This window comes from Chaetomium globosum, genomic scaffold (genome assembly GCF_000143365.1).
Source record: "Chaetomium globosum CBS 148.51 scaffold_6 genomic scaffold, whole genome shotgun sequence".
Classification (NCBI taxonomy): Eukaryota; Fungi; Ascomycota; class Sordariomycetes; order Sordariales; family Chaetomiaceae; genus Chaetomium; species Chaetomium globosum.
Window position 1 is genome coordinate 3,760,799 of NT_165981.1, and position 22,060 is coordinate 3,782,858.

The following is a 22,060-nucleotide window of genomic DNA, read 5'->3' on the forward strand; positions in this document are numbered from 1 at the left end:
CCCGTCCATAACCACTCACACCACTCACTCGGAAGCTTTTACTTGTATGGCGACCGGAATCCAAACGGGACGGACGACGGCATCGGCATCCGCGGCAGATCATTGCCGAAGCCACATCGATGTGATCGTGTATCTCGGAGCGCCGTGAGCAGCCAGGGCTTATGAATTGTTAACTAACTCTTGGGCATCGGAATTTCCATTGTGCTTTTCGGGTGGGGAAGCGATTGACCATGCCGTCTCCGCTGCTGCGTGGCCTCTGGGCTTTCGCCCTTGGCATCACAACTTGCCCAAAAACGCCACGACTCGAGTACTTTGTAACAAAGTCGTTTCCAAGTGCTTGCCTCCTTGGAAAATTAGCTATTGGTCCGGAAGGGTCGAAATGCCAGGCCATCTCACTGTTAACTGGACCGTTGCGACTAAGATACGAATAACGAGGTATAATGGACAAATCGGCCGTCCCTCCCCTGCGTGCGCTGAAACCCCGCAATGGCCGGGAGAAGGTGAATCCGACGGTCCAATCGTAGTCGGTGCATCGTACTGCGCACCAAGTACCAATACTTGGAGAATAATGATCTGGCAAGCCACGTACTGTTCCAACTTTAGGGGGTGACCGATCAAGAGGGTGATCGATCAAGGGGTTGAAACATCTCGATGGAGGCAGAGACCGAAGAGAAAACACAGCACTCGGGCTTATTTAGTTTAGTGACACATATCCCCATTCAAAAATCCCATGCGACACTGCGAGGCGGCGCCTCCAAATCTCAAGCTGCCCCTGAACAGGAAGAAAGAGCGAGAAGGCGGCCGGCATCGGCATTCTTGATGTGTGTTCTGCCGCTCACCCGGTTTTTTCCATTGCCAAGCATCAAATCAGCTGGAAATCTTATCAGATCATCTGTTGACAAGTGAGGTGCTTCGTACTTCCCCCACTCTCTTGTTCCTCGGCACCAAATGGGATTCGACACGGCTGAACAAAGGCAGGCGAACGAAAGCTGGACTCATGCCCTCCAGAGAAGTCGGGGTATTCTTCCGTCAAATACATATCCTCTTGCTTGCAATTGCTTCACATATGCAATCTGTCTTACCATCAGCAGCTTCATGGTTTGATGGGTCCCCAATTGGGTATCTAAACCAATTTACCGCCTGTGCTGATCCATGATTTTCTTCCTTACCTACCTGGCACCTACCTCACCGAGTCCCCAGTCGCCCGATCGGCGACGGCAGCCCATACAACGACCGCATCGCACCATCGGAACAGGGATCACCATTGTCAGGCGATCTGATAATGCAGAGTTTTTCCCTCATTCCTCGGCGCCCGCAACCCCGCGAGCCATTGTTGGCGTCCGTTCCTCGGAGCAGCAAGGGAAGAAGATTCGGCTATATCCAGATGAAGTTGGATGATTGGTTAATTCGAGCCAGTTCTGGTGGTGATGGAACCCTCTTCATCTTATCTGATCCGAAGATAACCCCGAATGCCGCCTCGGGCCCACAAAGATCCTGGAAGAATTCGACGGGGCCTGCAGCAAGCCTGCGGCAACGCATCATCACCCAGCACCACCCCACCACAAATACGCCGTGCCATTGCAGAACCTTCTGCAGAGCTCACCCGGCGAATGGCTCGACACTGGCATGCCGGCACACTGCTTTCTTGCGTGAAGCACGACCCAAAAATTTCTCATCTCCCCCCCACTCCACCGCCGTTAAATCATGTCACCGATTGCTCCGAAAAGCAAGAACTCCGCAATAATGCAGGAAATGTTCCCCTCAGTCCCCTGTCCCTCGTTCGATAGGAGAGGGTGGGAGAGCACAGAGTCAATGGACCCCGGCCCCCGCTCCTCATGGTTCCCGGCCGTGCTCCAGCGAGGTACCGTGTTGTACATGCAGTACGAGTGAGGTACATGCCACCACCAGATTAGCCTCACCCCCGGCGGCCCCACGGAAGGAGAACCGAGCTCCGCTGGAGTGTTTGCGTGGCCTGGGCTTGTTATATCATAATGGTACCCGCCGCCGCTCTCCGTTGTCCTCGCTTCTCTCCCGACTTTCGTTTCAATCTAACTTTCCCGTGCAATCGGCAGCTCATCAGTTTTACACTGAGTGACGTGACCCTTCATCTCATCTCCTCCCGCTTCCACCTCCACCGAGCTACGTCAACCTGGGCTGCCGAGGGACCGTGCATCGTCCGATCTGAACACCGAAACCATCGTTCTCTTTCGTGCCACCAAGGTTTACCACCAAATACATCAAGGACAAAGTTCACTCACCACTGCTTGGTCATTCCGGACCTTTTCCGTTGGGAAATCACGCAGACGGCCCCTCAAAGCGTTACCCGATCCGACTTCATCATGTCGCCTCACAGCATCGACGACATGGAACACCCAGCCGTCACCAACGGCTCCCATAATACAGACGCAGTTCCTCAATTGTGTCAACGGCACTGCGAATGGATACTCGGCCCAAGATGTCCCCAATAGCCGATATCTTGAACCCACAGATGCCAACTCGGAGCTTGACTTGGTCTGTGTTGGTTTCGGGCCCGCCAGCGTCGCTATCGCTGTCGCCCTCCATGATTCCATGGAAGCCGGCAAGATGGCACAAGCGCCTAAGGTGTTGTTCCTCGAGAAGCAACCCCAGTTTGCGTGGCACGCCGGCATGCTGCTACCAGGGGCCAAGATGCAGATTTCTTTCGTCAAGGACCTCGCTTCGCTTCGGGACCCGCGATCCAACTTCACATTCCTCAACTACCTGCACAAGAATAACCGGGTTAGTCGACTTTATCAACCTGAGCACCTTCCTCCCCGCCCGTGCCGAATATGAGGACTATCTCCGGTGGTGTGCCCGACACTTCGACCACGTTGTCCGCTACCAAAACGAGGTTGTTTCCATTTCTCCTGTACAGGAGGAAAGGTCACACAGGGTGTTTACTGTGACTTCTCGGGAACGCCAAGACCGGCGCGATCACCACTTATCGTGCCCGGAACGTTGTCGTCGCTGTCGGCGGGCCAGGCCATCTATTCCCAAGCTCTTCCCCGCACATCACCCTTCGAGTTATCCACTCGTCGCAGTACGCGCAGCTGGTTCCCAAAATCCTCGGCGATAAGACGGCGCCTTACCGCGTGGTCGTCGTGGCGCGGGACAGAGCGCCGCCGAAATTTACAGCAACGTCCATGGCCTGTACCCCAACAGCAAACGCGCTTGGTCATGCGAGCGAGTTCCTCAGCCGAGCGACGATTCGCCATTGTAGTGTGGCCACGCTTCTCAGACGAGCAAAATAGATTAACTTCTCGTCAGCGTCAACTTCCTCTTCAACCCCGAATTCATCGATACCGTTTATCCCAAGTCTTCTGCCTACCGCGCCCACCTCCTCGAGGATGCTCGGGCTACAAACTACGGCGTTGTGAGGTTGGAACTGATTGAGCATTTGTTTGAGGTTATGTACCACCAAAAGCGCACACTCGGCCCCGACGAGAAGAAATGGCCGCACCGCATCCTGGCTGGGCGGGATATCGTGGCCGTGGAGGACAGCGGCGACTCGCTCCGCCTTAAAGTAGCCACGCTTCCCATTCCTGGAGCCCAAGATGGGCCGCTACTGGGCGAGGAGGAGTTGGATGTCGACCTCGTTATTTGTGCCACGGGCTATAACCGCACGGCTCATGTCGACATGCTGAAAGATGCCTGGCATCTCCTGCCAACGGCTATGGATGCCGAGAATGGAGTTTTGAGAAAGGACCGCTGGTTGGTGGAAACTCGCAAGGCCGAGAACACATCTACCAAAGTCATGGAAGTTGGCCGTGATTATGGAGTCCGCTTCTCGCCTGGAGTTGTGGCTCCAGGCTCTGGTGTTTGGCTGCAGGGCTGTTGTGAGGCAACGCACGGCGTAAGTGGGCACTTTTACCCCTAAAGTGAATTACGGAGCTAACCAAACAACAGTTGAGTGATACCCTTCTTTCTGTTTTGTCTACACGGTCCGGAGAGATGGTCCAGTCCATCTTTGGTGCATCAGCATGACTTACGCGGGCGGCTGAACCGCCTTGCGCATTTTGGGTTTGATTTGCTTTTTGTAAGAGGAGTTAAGGCCTGCACGTGAAAAGCATTGTCTCGTTGTTTTTTTTTTTTTTGGATTTTCCGCGCCGTAGCCATCCCACCGTCTCAAGCGAGCCCTAGCCTTTTAGAGAGAAACTGCCACGGTTTGGGGCGGGGAGTTGGGAAGAGCCTGAACCTTAGACTGGAAAATGGTAGATGGCAGTTTTCCGGCATACTCCACGCATGGTAATCCGGCGGCCGCGGAGTCTTCATCGTCTGAAACGCCACCTGTCAGCAGCATGTGGGGGTTAAAGTCGTATCTCCTCAGCTCCACGCGGCAAACTGCTGCACAAGGCTGAATATGGACCAGGCCGGCCATCGGATGGGATGTGACCCTACCTGATCGCAGGGGCCCAACGTCCCCTTGATGGTCTCGGCCGACTCGCTGCTGGAACACCGAGGCCGAGTGTGACTGAGGATGGGGGTTCACCACTCCATGACACCACAACAACACCCCCCATGACTAACAAAAGCCGGATCCGATGAGGGGTTCAGCGCCAAGCGGAACAGGTTTGCGGTGGGAACATGCGGCAGGATCCGGTCCCTTTTCCGCTGGCCCCTCGTCAGGTGAACACCGAAATCCAGTGGCCGGGAGCACAGTTTGGAGCCGCGTGGATCACCAGGCCATGCCAAACCACCTAGGCAGCCTGGAGGCAGGTTGTGACGGCCAAGGGACCCCAGTACAGATACCCGCACGCGAATCCCTTCCATGCTATCCACGTTGGCCCGGCTCGCCTCGTTAAATGCCGCGCCTTCCCAACCTGCGGTAGAACGGCAGTCACGCTGCGTACAACAGCCGCAGTACACCGAGGAAACAGAAGGTGGGGGCTTGCCGCCGGTCCATCTTGGAAACCCGGTAACCAGCCTCGACAGAACCGTGAACCAGGGTAGGCACACACAACCCCACAGAACCCGCTCCCACTTGTGTCACAAACCCTTCAGCTGTGCACTCTTGAGACGCGGGTTGTGCAGGAGTTCGTCGTACAATCTCCCCCCCCATCTTGGTTGAACAGAGCGAACGCACCTCGAACTGACCAATCATCTCGCGCCAGAATCAAATCCCACGTCTTCAACTCGCTTCTCTCCCAGTCCCTGGCCAATCAGAAGGGTCCCATTTCCGTTCTTGGGTGGCTCTGTATATTCGCTTATTGACCGGTGCTGGTATACAGAGAGGTACCTGCCCAGCTAGGAGGATACCGGTGCAAGCCCACGCTGTTAGGTTACAGAGGGAGAGGGACCTTGGTAAGTTGTGATTTGTTTGCTTCTAGTCGATGCCGTCCCAACCCGAGAAGCCGTTGAACGATTAACTCACATGGCACAGTTAGGGGCGAACAACATCATGGACATGCCTGTGCAAGGAACCGCGACCTCTTTGTCTATTGTCAACCACCCACCAACACGGTTGCCGGGACCATCCTTGCTTCACCTTCTGGTCCAGGGCCCCTCCCAGGATGGGCAGACGGCCATTGACTTCCTCTCATCAAACGGCACCCGGAGCTCGTTATCGTATGGAGAGTTACACCATGCGTCTGAGGCCCTGGCAATCAGGCTTTCAGCTCTGGTTGGGCCGCTGGACCCTTCCAAGCCGTTGGTTATCCCGGTTCTTCTCCCGCAAAGCCTCGACCTCTACATTGCCCTCTTGGCCATTCTGAAAGCCGGCGGTGCATTCTGTCCGATGAACCTGGATGTGCCACTTGAGCGTGCCAAATTCATCCTCGAAGACGTGTCTGCCAAAGTTGTCATCACCGCGCCGGAATTGGCATCAAAACTCCCGGATGGCGACCAGGCGGTGCTGATAATGAATGGAGAAATCTACGCCGAACCCCCGGCCGTTACGTCACACCGACAGCCGACCCCAGCGGACCTGGCATACGTGATGTACACGTCTGGCTCAACTGGGACACCGAAAGGTGTTGGGATATCTCACGATGCTGTCACCCAGAGCCTCCTTGCCCACGACCGGCACATCCCGCAATTCACACGGTTCCTCCAGTTTGCCGCCCCGACCTTCGACGTCTCCGTTTTCGAGATCTTTTTTCCTCTTTACAGGGGCAAAACCCTCGTCAGTTGCGCCCGCTCAGCCTTACTCAATGAATTGCCAGGTGTCATCCGGGACATGGATGTGGACGCATGCGAGCTGACGCCCAGCGTCGCCGCCAGTCTCCTCCGTAAACGAGAAAATGCCTCTGGTCTGCGGCTGTTGTTGACCATCGGGGAGATGTTGACACAGCCGGTAGTCGAAGAGTTTGGTGGCGATCAGGAACGGCCAAGCATGCTCTGGGGCATGTATGGACCAACCGAGGCATCGATCCATTGTACACTTCAACCTGCATTCGCTCGCGATTCGGTGGTTCGCAACATTGGGGTTCCGCTGGACACCGTCTCCGCTTTTATTCTGAAGATCCCGGAAGAGGGCAGCGAAAGCCCCGATTTCTTGGTGCTGGGCCGGGAGGAAGTTGGCGAGCTGGCCATCGGCGGTCACCAACTAGCAGATGGCTATCTCAACCGGCCCGAGCAGACGTCATCCACGTTCATCGACACTCCCTACGGCCGTCTCTACCGAACCGGTGACAAAGCGAGGATGCTTGCAGATGGCACGCTAGAGTGTCTCGGTCGGATCGCTGACGGGCAAGTCAAGCTCAGGGGCCAACGGATGGAGCTTGGAGAGGTGGAACATGCCGCGCTGAGAACGCCGGGCTGCCACAGTGCGGTAGCTGCGGTTATGGACGTCACGCTGGTCCTCTTTTGCGCCTTTGACGGAACAAACAACGCACAGGATGCTATTCTGGAGTCTTGCCGACAATGGCTCCCGGGATTCATGCACCCTGGTGAGGTTGTGGTCGTGGAACACTTCCCACGATTGGCATCTGGAAAAGTTGATAAGAAGCAGTTGGTGGCGGACTACGCAAGTCAAATAAGCGGGATACCGAGCAATACAACCTTCAAGGATGAGTTAGAGAAGCGGGTTTGCGACCTCGCGAGCCACTGTTTAGGGACGGACGTTCAACCGAACTTGGATTTGGCTCGGGCGGGACTGGATTCGCTCACCGCGATTAGGCTCGCATCGTGTCTTAGGGATGGTGGATTGAGTGTTGGGGCGATCGATGTCCTTGAAGCTCGGACGGTCTCTGCACTTTTACTGCGGATACGGTCAAAGACGGAAACAGAGGCTTTGGAGTTCGCTCCCACGGATCCAGATCCAGGGCCGGATGTTTCGGAGATTGTGGCAAACTCGATACTATCGACGCATAACGGGCCAATTGAAGCTATTATCCCATGTACGCCGCTACAGTCTTCCATGCTGGCCGAGACAATGGCGGATGCCCGAGCGTACTGCAACTGGGTTCAACTCAATATTGCTGGAGCTCACTCTGCAGATACGGTTCGGTCTTGGCTTTCACAGATCGCCAATGCAAACGAAGCCTTACGAACCGGTTTCACACATTACGACGGGCGGTTCCTGCAAGTTATCTTTGAGCAGCTGCCTGAGTCCAGTATTTCGATCACCGATTCCATCCCCATCATCAGAGACTTTGAGCTTTGTGAAGACGAGGACTTCCTTCGCCCGTTTCGGGCTCAGATCTCTATTTGTGAGGGTTCCGACAATACAATGATCATCCTGCAAATCCACCATGCGGTGTATGATGGTTGGTCCTTGGATCTGGTGCGTTCGGATCTGGCCAGATTGGACCAGGGGAAGGAATTCAGTCCCCGACCTCAGTTCCGCCAGATCTCGGCGTACCACCAGTCAGCGAAAACAAGCCAGGCATTCGACGCAGCGAGGGAATTTTGGTCCCAGAGTCTTCTTGGCTTTCAACCTTCCGCTCTCCCAAACTTCACGGCTGAGGTGAACCGCGCCCCTGCAGTATTGTCGTCAACCACCCTCCTTAACATCAAACCAGGGGAGATGAAGATGACGCTCCAGGAAATTGACTGCGGACCTCAAACGATATTCCAGGCCACGCTGGCATGCATTTGGAGTTCCATGGTTGGAGCTACAGACGTAGTTGTTGGTTCGATCCAGTCCGGACGAACGATACCTGTCGCGAAGATCGAGGACATAATCGGACCTTGTATTGCCACCGCGCCTATCCGGACCGATCTGTCACAAGTTCGAACCATCAGAGATCTCCTGGTTAACATCAATGCCGGAAACCGTGAAGCTCTCCCGCATAGCCTGTTACCTCTCGCCGAAATCAAGCGGGCTGCTGGTGTACGTTCCGGGCAGTCACTCTACGACGTTCTTTTTATTTATCAAGAGTCTCTTTACAGCTCATCGGAATGTGTCAACACTGTTAAACAAGTGGATCATCGAGACTACTTGGAGACGAAGCTGCTCGTTGAAATTGAGCCAGGGCAAGAAGGGTTCAACTGCCGTTTGACATATCATTCTGATGTGCTCCCGAAAGATCAGATACGCGTCGTGGGAAACCTGATCTCCGCATTGATCCCCTATATGCTCAAAAACATTGATTCGGATATCTCTTCGGTCTGGAAGGCCTGCCCACAACACCTGCTCTCGATCTTCAACCCTAAGCCAAAGACTTTTAACGGAATTCCCGACTTGGCCACCGCCGTTGAGTGCATCTCTGAGGAGTTCCCCGACAAGGATGCAATCTGCTTTGCGGAGAACATCTCGAATGGTGTCCTCACAACCACCACGATCACTTTTGCAGAGCTCAATAAGATGGCAGATCGAATTGCTTGGCACCTCGCACAACATGGTGTGGGCGAGACAGGCGTGGTCGCCATCATCATGGAGAAGTCCGTTCGACTCTATGCTGGTATTCTCGCCATTCTCAAAACTGGGTGCGCATACTTGCCTCTTCTCCCCAGCACTCCAATGGCCCGAATCGAGACCATATTCCAACAGGCGGGCGTCAAGGTTTGCGTTGTTGACACCGCTACCCAGGAAAAGGTGCAACAGCGGTTGGAGTGTAACTGCCTTAACCTTCAGTCCCTTGACCTTCAAGCAACCCCTATTTTGACGAAGCCGGCCCCAGATCCCGAGCGGTTGGCCTACGTCATCTACACATCAGGAAGCACAGGCGTACCCAAAGGTGTCTGCCTCACACAGCGCAATATCATGAGCAATCTCGATATGCTGTCACAGATCTACCCGGTCGAGGAGCATTCTAGACTTCTGCAATCTTGCTCGCAAGCCTTTGATGTTTCGGTGTTTGAGATCTTTTTCACTTGGACAAGAGGCATGTGCCTTTGTTCTGGGACTAATGACACGCTCTTCGAGGATCTCGAGAGGTCCATTCGCAAGCTCAACGTCACCCATCTCAGCATGACGCCTACCGTGGCATCTCTGGTTGACCCAGCCAAGGTCCCGAGAGTGCAATTCCTAGTCACTGCTGGCGAGCCGATGACCGAGGCTGTGACGCAGAAATGGGGCGACAAACTGTATCAGGGGTACGGGCCGTCGGAGACAACCAACATCTGCAGTGTCAAGAAGATGAGCGCCAACCAGGCCATTCAGCATCTCGGCTGGTCATTCGATAACACGTCAACATTTGTCCTCGCCCAGAACAGCTTGGAGGCTGTCCCTTTTGGTAGCCTGGGCGAGTTCTGCTTTGGCGGCGACCAGATAGCTCAAGGGTATCTCAACCTGGAAGCTCTCACAGCCGCAAAGTTCATCTATCACCCCACCTTTGGCCGGATCTACAGGTCTGGTGACCTTGGACGCATGTTGACAGACGGCTCGATGGTTATTCTTGGTCGCGCAGACGAGCAGATTAAGATCAGAGGACAGCGAGTCGAGCTCGATGAAGTAACTGAGGCCATTCGGCAGTCCGGGAATGTCGACTGCGCAACCCTGTTTTTGACGGTAGAGGACACGGGAACCCGGGATCAAATCATCTCGTTTGTGGTGTTGAAAGCGAAGGAGACGGCCAAGTTCCAAGCCTTACTCGTTAATGACGAAGTCAAGGGGAGCATCCAATCAATCTATCGCGCTCTCGGAGACCGGCTTCCACTGTACATGCTTCCTTCCGCTATCATCCCAATCTCGGCTTTGCCTACCACTTCATCCGGAAAGTTGGACAAAGCAAGGCTGAAGCAGACTTTCCGGGACTTCGGGCCCGATCGACTGGCCTTGGTTAGCTACGGAGCTGAGCATAACGCGGACGACGGAGAATGGTCTACCATCGAAACAGAGATCGCCCAAGCTATCTCTGGTGCGTTGAATGTCAGGAGGACCGATGTTCAGCGGTGGACTCCGTTGGCCACCCTTGGTCTGGATTCCATTTCCGCCATTCAAGCGTCCAGAGACCTGGACTCAAAGCTGGGCATCCGGTTTCCGATATCAACCATTTTACAAAACCCGAGCGTCGCGAGACTCGCAAAGGTGGCTCCGGTAACGGAGAGCCGGGGACAAGAACATCGAGGAGCCCCAGAGCTTTTGCCATCGGATTTCCTCGACGGAATTGCTGAGGGACTAAGACAACTTGGCAAGCCGTTCGCCAAAATTCTCCCTTGCACTCCGCTGCAAGAAGCCATGCTCGCAACGTCATCCACGGATAGCCAATACCTCAACCAGATGTTATTCAGAGTTAGTGGTGACTTGGAACAACTGAGACAGGCTTGGAATGCCATGGTGGCCCGCCATGATATTCTCCGGACATGCTTCATCGCGACAAACGACGCGCGATGGCCAATCCTCCAAATCGCCCTCGACCCCTGGCAGCCCTCCTGGCATGACTTGGGCGGTGGCCAGTCTGACATCGACGACTGTATCCACAAGCACGCGCAAATAATGCCCGACGCCGTTGACTCTCTAGAGCCGGCTGTATCGTTCGCGACGTTCAGACAGAACGACAATGTGTATCTGTCATTTTTGTGCCACCATGCTTTATATGATGGCGTGGCTATCGAACGTCTCTTGTACGAAGTCGAGCAATATGCCTTCGGCGCCCGACTGCCGCGTGCCCCTGCTTATGATCGGTTCCTCGGCGAATCTCTCAGACTGCCGGACAACGTTGATAGGTTTTGGCTTGAGCACCTTGCCAGCTACGAGCCTAAACTCACAGCAAGTGTGGTTTCGACGCTTGCTAAGACACAGACGCGCGAGCTATCCTATGAACTGGATGTTACGTTGTCTCAAGCCACGGTCGGAACCAAGGAGCTTGGGGTATCCCTGTTGGCGCTTGTTCAAACCGCATGGGCAATAACTCTTGGCCGCATCTTCAAGACCGAAGACGTCTGTTTCGGAAATGTTGTCAACGGCCGATCACTGCCCATCGAAGGCATCAGCGAACTTGTTGCGCCGTGCTTCAACACCATACCCATTCGCATGGACCTCTCTCACAGACAGCGAAATCTTGACGTGATGAGAGCGTTTCAAAAGATCAATGCGGAGGTTATGAACTATCAGTTCACACCTCTACGGCGCATTCAGTCCATCATTCCAGACGTTGGTTGCTGGGGGTTGTTTGATACCCTTTTACTCTTGCAGCAACCGTCTCGAGCTCTCGACCAGAGTCTTTGGACCTTGGAACGAGATGACGGGGAGATGGATGTAAGCTTTTCTTTTCTGCGCACCTGCTACGCATTCAACAACTGACGGATTTTAGGTTCCCCTCGTTTGTGAAGTGATACCGAATAGTCATTCAGACCAGTTGTTCGTCAAAATGCATACCGCCGGAAGGTATGTAACATTGTCCATGTTGTGTTCTCGAACTCGACTCACCTTCTGGCAGCCGACCGCTCTCCCAGGAGATTGCCAAAGTAGCCTACGATTTGTTCTCCGATGCATTACGGAACTGTCTCCAATTCCCTGGGTCCCATACGACGTATACCAACATATCTCAAGGGCTAGCGGAACGGCTCGCTCAGATCGAATACCTGCCTCCGTCTCTCGCCATCGTTGCAACAGAGCAAGAGTCTAGGGGCGGGCAATGGACGGAAATGGAAATCTCTGTCCGAGAGGTATTGGAAACCTTAGTAACCCAGGATTCGGAGAACATCCAGCGTGACACGACGATATACCGACTCGGGCTGGATAGCATCAGCGCAGTCCAAATCGCCTCGATGCTCCGCAAACGCGGCCATCAGGTAGTCGCGAGTGATGTCATCGAAAACCCGACATGTGCCAGTCTTGCACAATTTATCGAGACACGAACCCCGGGCTCAGGGGCTGCATCAGCATACGATATCACCAGATTCCACCTTCAAGTCAGAACCCAACTCCTTGCCCACGGTATTATATCCAAGGCGGTGGAGGCCGTGCTTCCATGTACACCAGTGCAATCCGCGATGATGGCGCAATTTATCAAGTCGGGGGGCCGAGCCTACTTCAACCAGGCTGATTTTGAACTCGACGATGACTTGGGATCCGCCAAAGTCGTTGAAGCATGGCATGTTGTCTTGCGAGAGCACCCCATACTTCGAACTACCATTGTCCCGGTCGAACATGACGACTGCGCGTTCACCATGGTTCAGTATTATGCGGATATGTTTGAGCACGGATCAAGCACCATCACTGAGAGCTCAACCGACAGCTTCAACTTCGATGCTTGGAAACTTGACGCCTCCGAAGCGGCGTTCGGAACACTTCGGCCACGGCTTTGGAGCGTTGCTGTCGTTAAAGGCAAGACGAAAACCAAGATGCACCTCGTGATGCACCACGCACTATACGATGCTCATTCTCTTCAGTCCATCCTCGATGATTTGTCGCGGGTGATCCTGGGCCGGGACCCTCTCCCCAGACCTCCCGTTGGAGAAGCTGTCGCGGATATACTTGGCCACGCCCTTTCAAACTCGAAGAGCTCGGCGGAATTCTGGAAGCAACAAGCCGAGAATGTGGTCATTAACAAATTCCCAGTATTGACACCACTCCGGGAAGCAACACGGGAGATCCTGACGGAATCAACCATGAGTGGCACCACGCTTACTACATTGGAAACTGCCGCGTCAAGGTCAGCGTACCCTGTGCAAGTCATTCTCCAGGCGGCTTGGACACGGGTCTTGTCGGCGTACCTTGGCGAAACTTCAGTGGTCTTTGGAGTTGTTCTTTTTGGACGCAACGCAGAAGCAACACGGAATGCGGTGTTCCCCTGTATCACGACCCTGCCCGTCATTACCAGAAACGCCGATTCGAACCAAGCTCTGCTGACGCAGATGCTGTCATACAACACCAATCTCTACAAAGAGCAGCATCAGCCCCTGACAAGAATTCAGCGGTGGTTAGGATGCCCGGATTCCAAACCGTTCGACTCATTGTTGGTTTACCAGAGACTCGACCGAGACATGTCAGCGAAACAGCATTGGAAAATCGTCAATGAGAATGCCAACGTCGATTATCCTGTTTCTATTGAAGTCGAGCCCACAGCCGGAGGTCAGCTGCGGCTTCAAATTACCTTCTTCAGTGATATTCTCGCCAAAGAGCAAGCCATGATACTGCTGAAACAGTTTGACGCGGCATTTCAGCACCTTGCTTTTTCGCCCTTTGATTACGAAACAGATCTTTTCAAGTTACACCCGGCCCTTTTCTCAATCCTGCCTCCAGAGACTGCTGAGATCCCGACGCAGGTTAAGTTCCTTCACCAGTTTGTGGAAGTTCAGGCCCTTCAAGCACCTGACGCGACCGCTCTTCATTTTGTGACAGGATACGACGGGAATGCGCCGATCGGGGATATATGGACCTACGCAGAGCTCAATGATAACGGCAACCGGGTGGCACAGTTATTGCTCTCTCGGGTCAAGCCTGGAGACATCGTTGCTGTTTACTTTGACAAGTGCCCCGAAGCATACTTTTCAATTCTGGGGATCCTCAAAGCTGGTTGTGCGTTCCTTGCCTTGGATCCTGGAGCACCACGGGCAAGAAATGAGTTCATCTTACAAGATTCTGGAGCCTCGGTTCTAGTCACGTCGAGAGCCAGAAAGGACAACCTCGAGCTCTCTGTCATCGTCCCCACCATCTTTCTCGATCGGGCGTGTTTATTGGCGGCATCATCAGATCCTCCGGTTCTTAACCTGGAACCCAACAATGTCTGCTACTGCCTCTACACATCTGGCACAACTGGCACGCCAAAAGGATGCGAGATCACTCATGATAACGCAGTCCAATGTATGCTTGCCTTCCAACATATCTTCAGCGGCCATTGGCAAGATGACTCAAGATGGCTGCAGTTTGCCTCGCTGCATTTTGACGTCTCAGTCTTGGAACAGTACTGGAGTTGGTCAGTGGGCATTACGCTTGTGGCTGCCCCCCGAGACTTAATTTTGGAAGACCTCGCAGGAACGATTTCTCGGCTTGGAATCACTCACATCGACCTTACCCCCAGCCTAGCACGCCTTCTACATCCCGATGATGTGCCAACTCTCTGCAAGGGTGTTTTTATTACCGGGGGCGAGTCGCTAAAACAGGAGATCCTTGATATTTGGGGTTCCAAAGGTGTCATCTACAACTTCTATGGCCCAACGGAGGCGACCATCGGGGTCACAGTTTTCCCACGAGTACCCACAAACGGCCGGGCGTCAAACATTGGAAAGCAGTTCCTCAACGTTGGTTCCTACGTGCTGAAACCGGGCACACAACAACCTGTCCTCCGTGGGGGCATAGGCGAGCTTTGTGTTTCCGGTCGGTTGGTTGGTAAAGGGTATTTGAAGCGCCAGGACCTTACGGCAGAAAGGTTCCCGACCCTCCAACAGTTTGGGGACAGAGTCTATCGCACTGGCGACTTGGTGCGTGTCCTCCACGACGGATGCTTTGATTTCCTGGGCAGAGCCGACGACCAGGTCAAGCTTCGCGGCCAGCGTCTCGAGATCGGCGAGATCAACCACACTATCCGCAAAGGGGTCGATTCCATCCGGGATGTTGCCACCCTTGTCGTGAGAAGCGAATCCCAGAAGAAAGATCTGCTTGTTTCGTTCATCACAACTGGTGATGGGGCTAAGCGAGAGGAGTCGAACACCTCGCTTGAGGTTCTCGACGGCCCCAGCGCGGCAGAACTATGCCAACGCGCCAGAGACGCCTGCCGTTCAAATCTCCCTAGTTACATGGTCCCGACATACGTGCTTCAAGTCTCTTTCATCCCGTTGTCTTCCAACAACAAAGCGGAAACCAAACGGTTAGCGACGTTCTTCGCTTCGCTGACCGCTGACAAGCTCATGTCGCTGTCTTCACTATCGAACGTGTCTCCCCGGGTACTCAACGGTACTGGCGCGAAGATTGCGAAGGTCCTTGCTACAATGCAAGACGTCGAGACCAACTCGGTGACAGCAGAGTCGAGCATATTCGAGCTCGGTGTGGACTCCATTACTGTTCTCCGTCTCTCTCGGGAGCTGAAGAAGGAAGGTTTTGCAACGGCCAGCCCATCCTTGATTCTTCGCCACCCCCTAATCGGGGATTTAGTCCGGACTTTGGAAACTCACAAGCCAATTCACGGATCTGACTCGGTTGCAGCAGCAAAGCAGCTCGTCCAAGCCTGCGGCCATAAACACCGGGCCCACGTTTCTCAGGAACTAGGCGTCTTGCCAGACGAGATTGAATACATCGCTCCGTGCTCGCCTCTACAACAGGGCATGATCTCGAGGTTTTCCAGCGATAGCGCCTACTTCAACACATTCCAGTTCATCTTAGCTCCTGGTGTCTCAGCTGAGCGGATGCGTAACGCACTACAAAGGACAGTTGACGCGAACTCTATCCTCCGGACCAAGTTTGTGAGCACGGTTGACGGTGTCGTCCAGGTTGCTCTGAACGGTACTTCATTACCGTGGAGTGAAATCCGGCTCGAGGCTGGCTCGCCGATCGAGGACACGATCCGCGAGATGCGGGATGCTTGGTTGTTACGAAATCAGGACCGCCTTGTCGAACCCTTCAGAGTCGTTCTCGTCCATAGTGACGGGGCCCGCGTGCTTTGCCTTCACATATTCCACGGACTTTACGATGCCAACAGTTTCGATCTTCTTCTTAACCAACTGGCAAGCCAATACCTGGCGGGAGGCGATGAGTCTGCTGAAACAGCTCACGATACACGGAGGCCATCCTTCATCGATGCTTTGTGCCATGGACCGCTGCAAGACTTTAGCAACAGCAGGGCATTCTGGAGGAAGCATCTAAAAGGTGCAGCTGTTATCCATTCCCTCGAGCTTGCAACATCCCCGGCAACCATCAACGTCACGCGTAAGGGCCACTTCGGCGATCTCGAACTGTTGAAAACCAACCTCAGAGTCACGCACCAAGCATTGGTTCAAGCGGCATGGGTTAGTGTTTTAGCCAAACACCGTTCCATTGATCCAACCATCGGCATTATCGTTTCTGGGAGGAGCATTGAGTTAGACAACGCGGAAGCCGTTGTCGGACCATTGTTCAACACGCTCCCTTTTCATGCGGCTATCATCTCAAATGCCGGGTCTACCTGGTCATCCTTGATCCAGCAGTGCCATGAGTTCAACACTGCTGTTTTGGCTTTCCAACACGTCCCCCTTCGCGACATACAAAAATGGTGCTCGGGTGGACAACCCTTGTTCGACAGCCTGTTTTCGTTCCAGCGTGATATAGAACCAGACATCAAGCAGAGAACGCTGTGGACTGCGGTCGAGTCGAAACCCAAGGCTGATTACCCCCTGGCCTTAGAAGCCTCCCTGGACTCCAACGGTTATCTTTCTTTGCTTCTCGTTGCCCAGAATCACGAGGCTACTATACTCGCAACTATGATGGAAGACCTGGAAGAAGCGCTCAAGAACATGACTCGGGATTCCGGCGATCTCGTGGGAGCCATGTCAGCCGGCTTGGACCCTCGATCAGTTCGGTGCGCTGCGACAAACGAAGATATGTCGGATGAGCAACCTTCTGAGCCTCTCGTCGAAAGGTCGCCCTTTGAGTGGACCAAAGACGCTCTCATGATACGGAATGAGATAGCCGACCTCGCCGACATGGACCCACGATCTGTCCCCGAGAACGCATCCCTCCTAAGCTTAGGCCTCGATAGTATCGACGTGATCAGGCTCTCTGCATTGCTGCGGAAAAAAGGGGTCAACATCAAGACCAGCGACCTGATGAAAGCGCAAACGATTGCAGCGATTACCGAGCTGCTGCAAGCCAGGGCTCATGACGCCACCATCAACGGAACCGAAGGCGCTCCCGCGACGCAAAGAATAAACGAGGCAAAAGCCGCTTTGCGAGATTACATGATCAAAGCTGGCGAGCTCCTTGATGGCGAAGTTGTGCTCCCGGCGACGCCGCTTCAGGAGTCTATGGTAATGGAGATGATCAAATCCGATTTCCAGTTGTACTTCAACCACGACATCCTGGAACTTGCGCCCTCGGTGGATGTCACCAGGATGGCGGACGCGTGGAGGACCGTGATCGCCGGCTCGCCTATTCTTCGGACCAGGTTCGTACCAGTTGAGAGCCCCGAGTTGGCGGCATCGTACTGTCAAGTCATTGGTGACGGCTCAACGGTGCGCATTACCGAAGTTATCTTGAACAAGACCGAGGAGTTGGCAAAGGTTTGCTACACTGCGACGCTCCGAGCTCAGAAAGGGGCAGGGAGGTCCGACCTTCTGCAGCTGGTGTTTGCAACAGACGGAGATCAGACCTTCTTGGTCCTTTCCATCGCCCATGCACTGTACGACGGGTGGTCTCTCAGCCTTATCCACGAAGCCGTCCATGAGGCGTATGAAGGGACATACCGGGTCCCAACCTTGGGGTCATACATTCACCAGCTCGACAACGTTTTGTTCCAGGAACATCGAGATGCACCGGCATTTTGGGCTGGTTTCCTTCAAGGTGTTACCCCGACCCTGATACCCGAAAACCAGTCGGAACCCGACAAAGATCCGCTGGTTCACAGAGATGAAGTGACCTGGCCTGTCTCGGCGGCGGAGACCATGGCTTTCTGCAAAGCCAATACTATCACCTTGCAAACCTTAGGGCAGGCCTGTTGGGCTGCCATCCTCGCTGCCAAAACAGGGTCTCTTGATGTCACCTTCGGCGTGGTACTTTCCTGCCGGGACACTGTGTCCCTCGAAGAGCTCGTGTTTCCAACCATGAACACCATCCCTGTCAGGAGTGTCTTGCACGGCACGGTCTCATCATGGGTCCGTTACATGCAGGAAAACATGAACAGCATCGGCCCTTACAGGCATTTTCCACTACGAGCGGCAAAAAAAGTGGCTAAAAGCAACGGGCCCCTCTTCAATACCTTGTTTATTCAGCAGCGAGGACTTCCGGGGGTTCACCAGGTGAGCAACAGACAGCTCATGGAGTCAGTTGGCGGAACATCGAAAGTGGAATACCCCGTGTGCGTGGAGATGGAGTTGATGGAGAGCAGGCTGGTCTGGCGGATGGCTTGTGACGGCGCTTATGCGTCTCAAGACGCAATGTTGCAAATGTTGCGGGAACTCAACCAAGTCCTTATCTACATCATGCGTTCTCCTGAAACAGGCGTTCTGTCGTTCTCAGGGCAGCGAGTTTCAGTGTGCGGCCAGTCTCCCATCGTGCTCCAAATCACAGACAGTGTCCTCACCACTGCCGCACACGATATGGGGCTGGAAGAGGAGGACGGTCCTTGGTCTCCTCTCGAAGAAATCATCAGGGATGTGTTAGCTGCTGTGTCAGGGACACCCGCCACAACCATCCTGAAGGCCAACAGCATTTACCATCTTGGCCTGGATTCGATCAGCGCCGTGAAGGCTGGTTCACTGTTGCGGAAGAAGGGAGTTTCGATCGGGTTCCGAGATATGCTCAAGGCACAGTCGATATCCGAAATGGCGATGCTTGCCCGTGAAGCCCAGTCTATCCCAACACCGCCAGAGTCTTCCGACGGTGAAGACGAACGCACCAAGGCCTTTGACGTTCCACAAGATGTCGGAATACCGGTCATCCTCCGTGGTATCGGGATTCAAGAATCCGATGCCGAAGAAGTGCTCCCAGCCACGTCGATGCAGGTACATATGCTGTCAGTCTGGCAGAACACCCTTGGAAGCGTGTTTTATCCGTGTTTCCAATACGCACTGTCCGGTCAAGTGGACATCATCACCATTGCCACGGCATGGAAGACTTTGGTGGCCGAGACACCCATGCTCAGGACCGTATTCGTCTCAACCAATTTGAGATCAACCCCGATCATGCAGATCACTCTTCACGCCGCAGCATTGGATCACATACAACTTTCGGTCGACAACACTACGTGGCATAGCCGGGCGATGGAAGATCTGCCACAGCCGTATAGCTCCCTGCACGCGGAAAGAAACGGGGACAGTTGGGTCTTGCGCTTGAAGATTCACCACGCACTATACGATGCCGTTAGCCTGCCCGTAATCATGGACAAGTTTGCGGCCCTCTGTTTCCCGAAAACCATTGATAGTTTCATCACCACCGGGTTCAAGTGGCGGACTATTCTCGCCCCCCACCTTTCGGATGCTGCTCGTGATGCACGACGGCAGTTCTGGGTCCAGTATCTTGCCGGCATCCAGCCCCAGCCCCCATGTCCTCCTACAACCGAGGGAGACCCCACTTCCCGGGTGAGCACCATCAAACGGGCTGCTCTTCGTGGAGTCTGTGGAATTGTGAACTTGTGCAAACAGAATGGAGTGGGTTTGCAAGCCCTCTTCTTCGCTGCATATGCAGAGTTCCTCGCCTCCACAGCCGCTCGAAATGGTGCCGAAAGGCCTCAAACGATGGTATTTGGCATTTACCTCGCCAATAGGGCCGAAAATGACCCAGGCACGAGTACCTATCCCTTCCTGCGTCTGGTGCCGCTCCGGGTCGTGTTACGAGACACTCCCAGCCTGTTTGACATTGCGAGTGAGATCCAGAGGGATATCCACGCCATATCATCCCCTGTTCACGTGGAAGTTGGGCTGTGGGAGATCAAGGATTGGACGGGCGTCACGATCGACTCGTTCGTGAACTTCCTTGCAGCGGCCCCGTCCGTCCTAGATCAGCGGGAGGATCCCCAACTAGAGCTACGGGAGCCATCGGAAGCTGGTGATCCAACCACCCATGATCAGTTGGATGGCAACTTTGAAGAGTTGGCCGAGGCGATAGCAAGCAACCCTGTAAGGGATGCCTTTCAGGTAAGTGCTTTCCTGGTGATATATTGGCACGGCCATTCATGGGGCTGCACTGACCATTCATCAGGATGCGGTTGATGTGGAGGTTTCCGTGCAGGACGATACGATGACAGTTGGCGTCTTTGGGTCCAGAGAGAAACTGGGAAACAGCGGTGGAGACAGAGTGATTGAAGGAGTCATTACACTATTGACGGGTGTGTTCTAAGTATTTTAGTTTTAAGCTGTATTATGACGGGTTGGTTTCCTTCAAGTAGTCAATAACTAACTGGAGCTTTCGATGCTTTGGCATGCATTCGAAATGGGCATTGAGCAACGTCCTTGTGCCCAATATCTTTACAGTGATTGTCTACCTATTTACAGCCGTCAAATGACCCTATAATACTGGACCTGTGGACCATGCTGCGGTTTTAGCACGACCCTGCGCCCCCTGGCCCCCCTTCGAGCAAAGCAACCATCTGTTCCAGCTCATGCACCACACTTTCGTAGATAGCCCCCTGCAACTGTGGCTTGTTAAGATCAGCTCCAAAGCCAAAATCACAGTACAAACACTTCGCAGTCAGCTCGTCATATCGAGGCCCCAGTCGTGACGGTTTTGCTGCCACCCTGCGTATCAAGACCAAATCTTCAGTATCTATTGCCTCCCACCTCCCGATCTGGAGGAGGGCAACTCCAAGACTATGAAGCGTGACGTTTCGAATACCACACAGGAGTTGGGTGTCGTCGTCAGATGGCGGCGTGGGGATGTGTGTTGTGACGCTCTGCATTGACATCATGCTCTCTGGAGTGGATAGCCTTGTGTTGATGTGGAGTGTCGAAAGAGAGACTGAAAGTTCAGCATCGATATCAAAGTAGGAAAGATCAGAAAGGTCCCAGTTTCGGCGCCACCATGGCGTTGAGTGATACTGAAGCACCGAGCGGGCAAGGCGGAGGGCTAGTCGGAGCTGCTCGTTGACCGCTATGTCTTGTTGGTTGGGACACCGTAGTACGGAAGCTAAACTCGCCGAAGGGGAGGGGCGGGTCTGAATCACAGTGCTCTCCCTGTCATGAGCCGTCATGAGTTGGTGGGTGAGGTTGTCGGTGGATACTAGGTACCCGATACAGCCCTCCTCTTTTGACTGGTGGAGTGCTTTCCCACATTCGAATACGTGCTGGCAGACATCTTTGGATTGGCATAGATTATGAGCTAGTTTTTCGTTGCTCGTGCGTTGCCACGTTCGCAGAGAAGTGTAAGTCCTTAAGGAAGAATGGCCCGGGGAGTCAGCAAATCTGACTCGACGAGCCTTGGTTGGTGGCTCGGGAGATGGTAGTGAGGCAACCGGCGACGGAAGGCCGACGTCAACCCAGGAAATCTCTTCGGAACGGATACGCAAGAACAATAAGCTACTAAGTAGGAAGACGGTGAGCCAAGTAAGTCCTTAGGTAGCAGTTACCGAGGAGCAGACTTACTTCTGTTTAAGATTTCCTGATGTAGATTCGTACGCCAGTATCATCCTGAAGTTGACACAGGTTTTGGATACGTCTGACTCAAGAAATAACTTGGCAGTGTGGGTGGAGTGGACACCATTTGAGTTCCGGCAAGACCAGGTTTTTGAAAGAGCTTCGATGAAGGACGCAGAATGTCTCGCTACCAAGCTGTATGTCTGGGGCATGGCTTTCCGTTGCATTAGGGAAACCGGGCTGGGCTTCTGTAGCTCCCTCGCTGTCTTTCTTAGTCTCCGAAACTCGCCAATGGAATCGGTGAGGGCGTCGAGCCCCGCCCTGAGGGCAGAGTACTTAGAAGCGACTCCGACGGCCTGTTGGAGATGGTGGGCTTTGGCTGCGAGCTATAGAAATGAGTAAGTCGTGTTTCATAGGACGGGGCTTTCCCCCGGTGAGAGGTAGAGGGGCATGGGGCTCTGACTTTGCCTTTGCTGGAAGGCTGATCCGACCCCTCTAGGGCACTGAGATCTCGGTCAAA

General features: G+C 54.0%; 2 protein-coding genes across 2 annotated transcripts; both read left to right on the plus strand.

The window, feature by feature from the left end:
* Positions 1–1,704: 1,704 nt before the first annotated feature.
* Positions 1,705–4,002, plus strand: CHGG_09542 (uncharacterized protein; the record flags this gene model as incomplete). Its single annotated transcript, XM_001227468.1, has 5 exons — positions 1,705–1,861; positions 2,354–2,757; positions 3,060–3,157; positions 3,286–3,871; positions 3,925–4,002. 5 exons carry the CDS (start codon positions 1,705–1,707, stop codon positions 4,000–4,002), a joined length of 1,323 nt encoding a protein of 440 aa, XP_001227469.1.
* A 1,414-nt stretch (positions 4,003–5,416) lies between these two features.
* CHGG_09543 (uncharacterized protein) lies at positions 5,417–20,690 on the plus strand (the record flags this gene model as incomplete). Its single annotated transcript, XM_001227469.1, has 6 exons — positions 5,417–11,599; positions 11,655–11,728; positions 11,781–19,551; positions 19,615–20,106; positions 20,171–20,297; positions 20,590–20,690. 6 exons carry the CDS (start codon positions 5,417–5,419, stop codon positions 20,688–20,690), a joined length of 14,748 nt encoding a protein of 4,915 aa, XP_001227470.1.
* Positions 20,691–22,060: the final 1,370 nt, after the last annotated feature.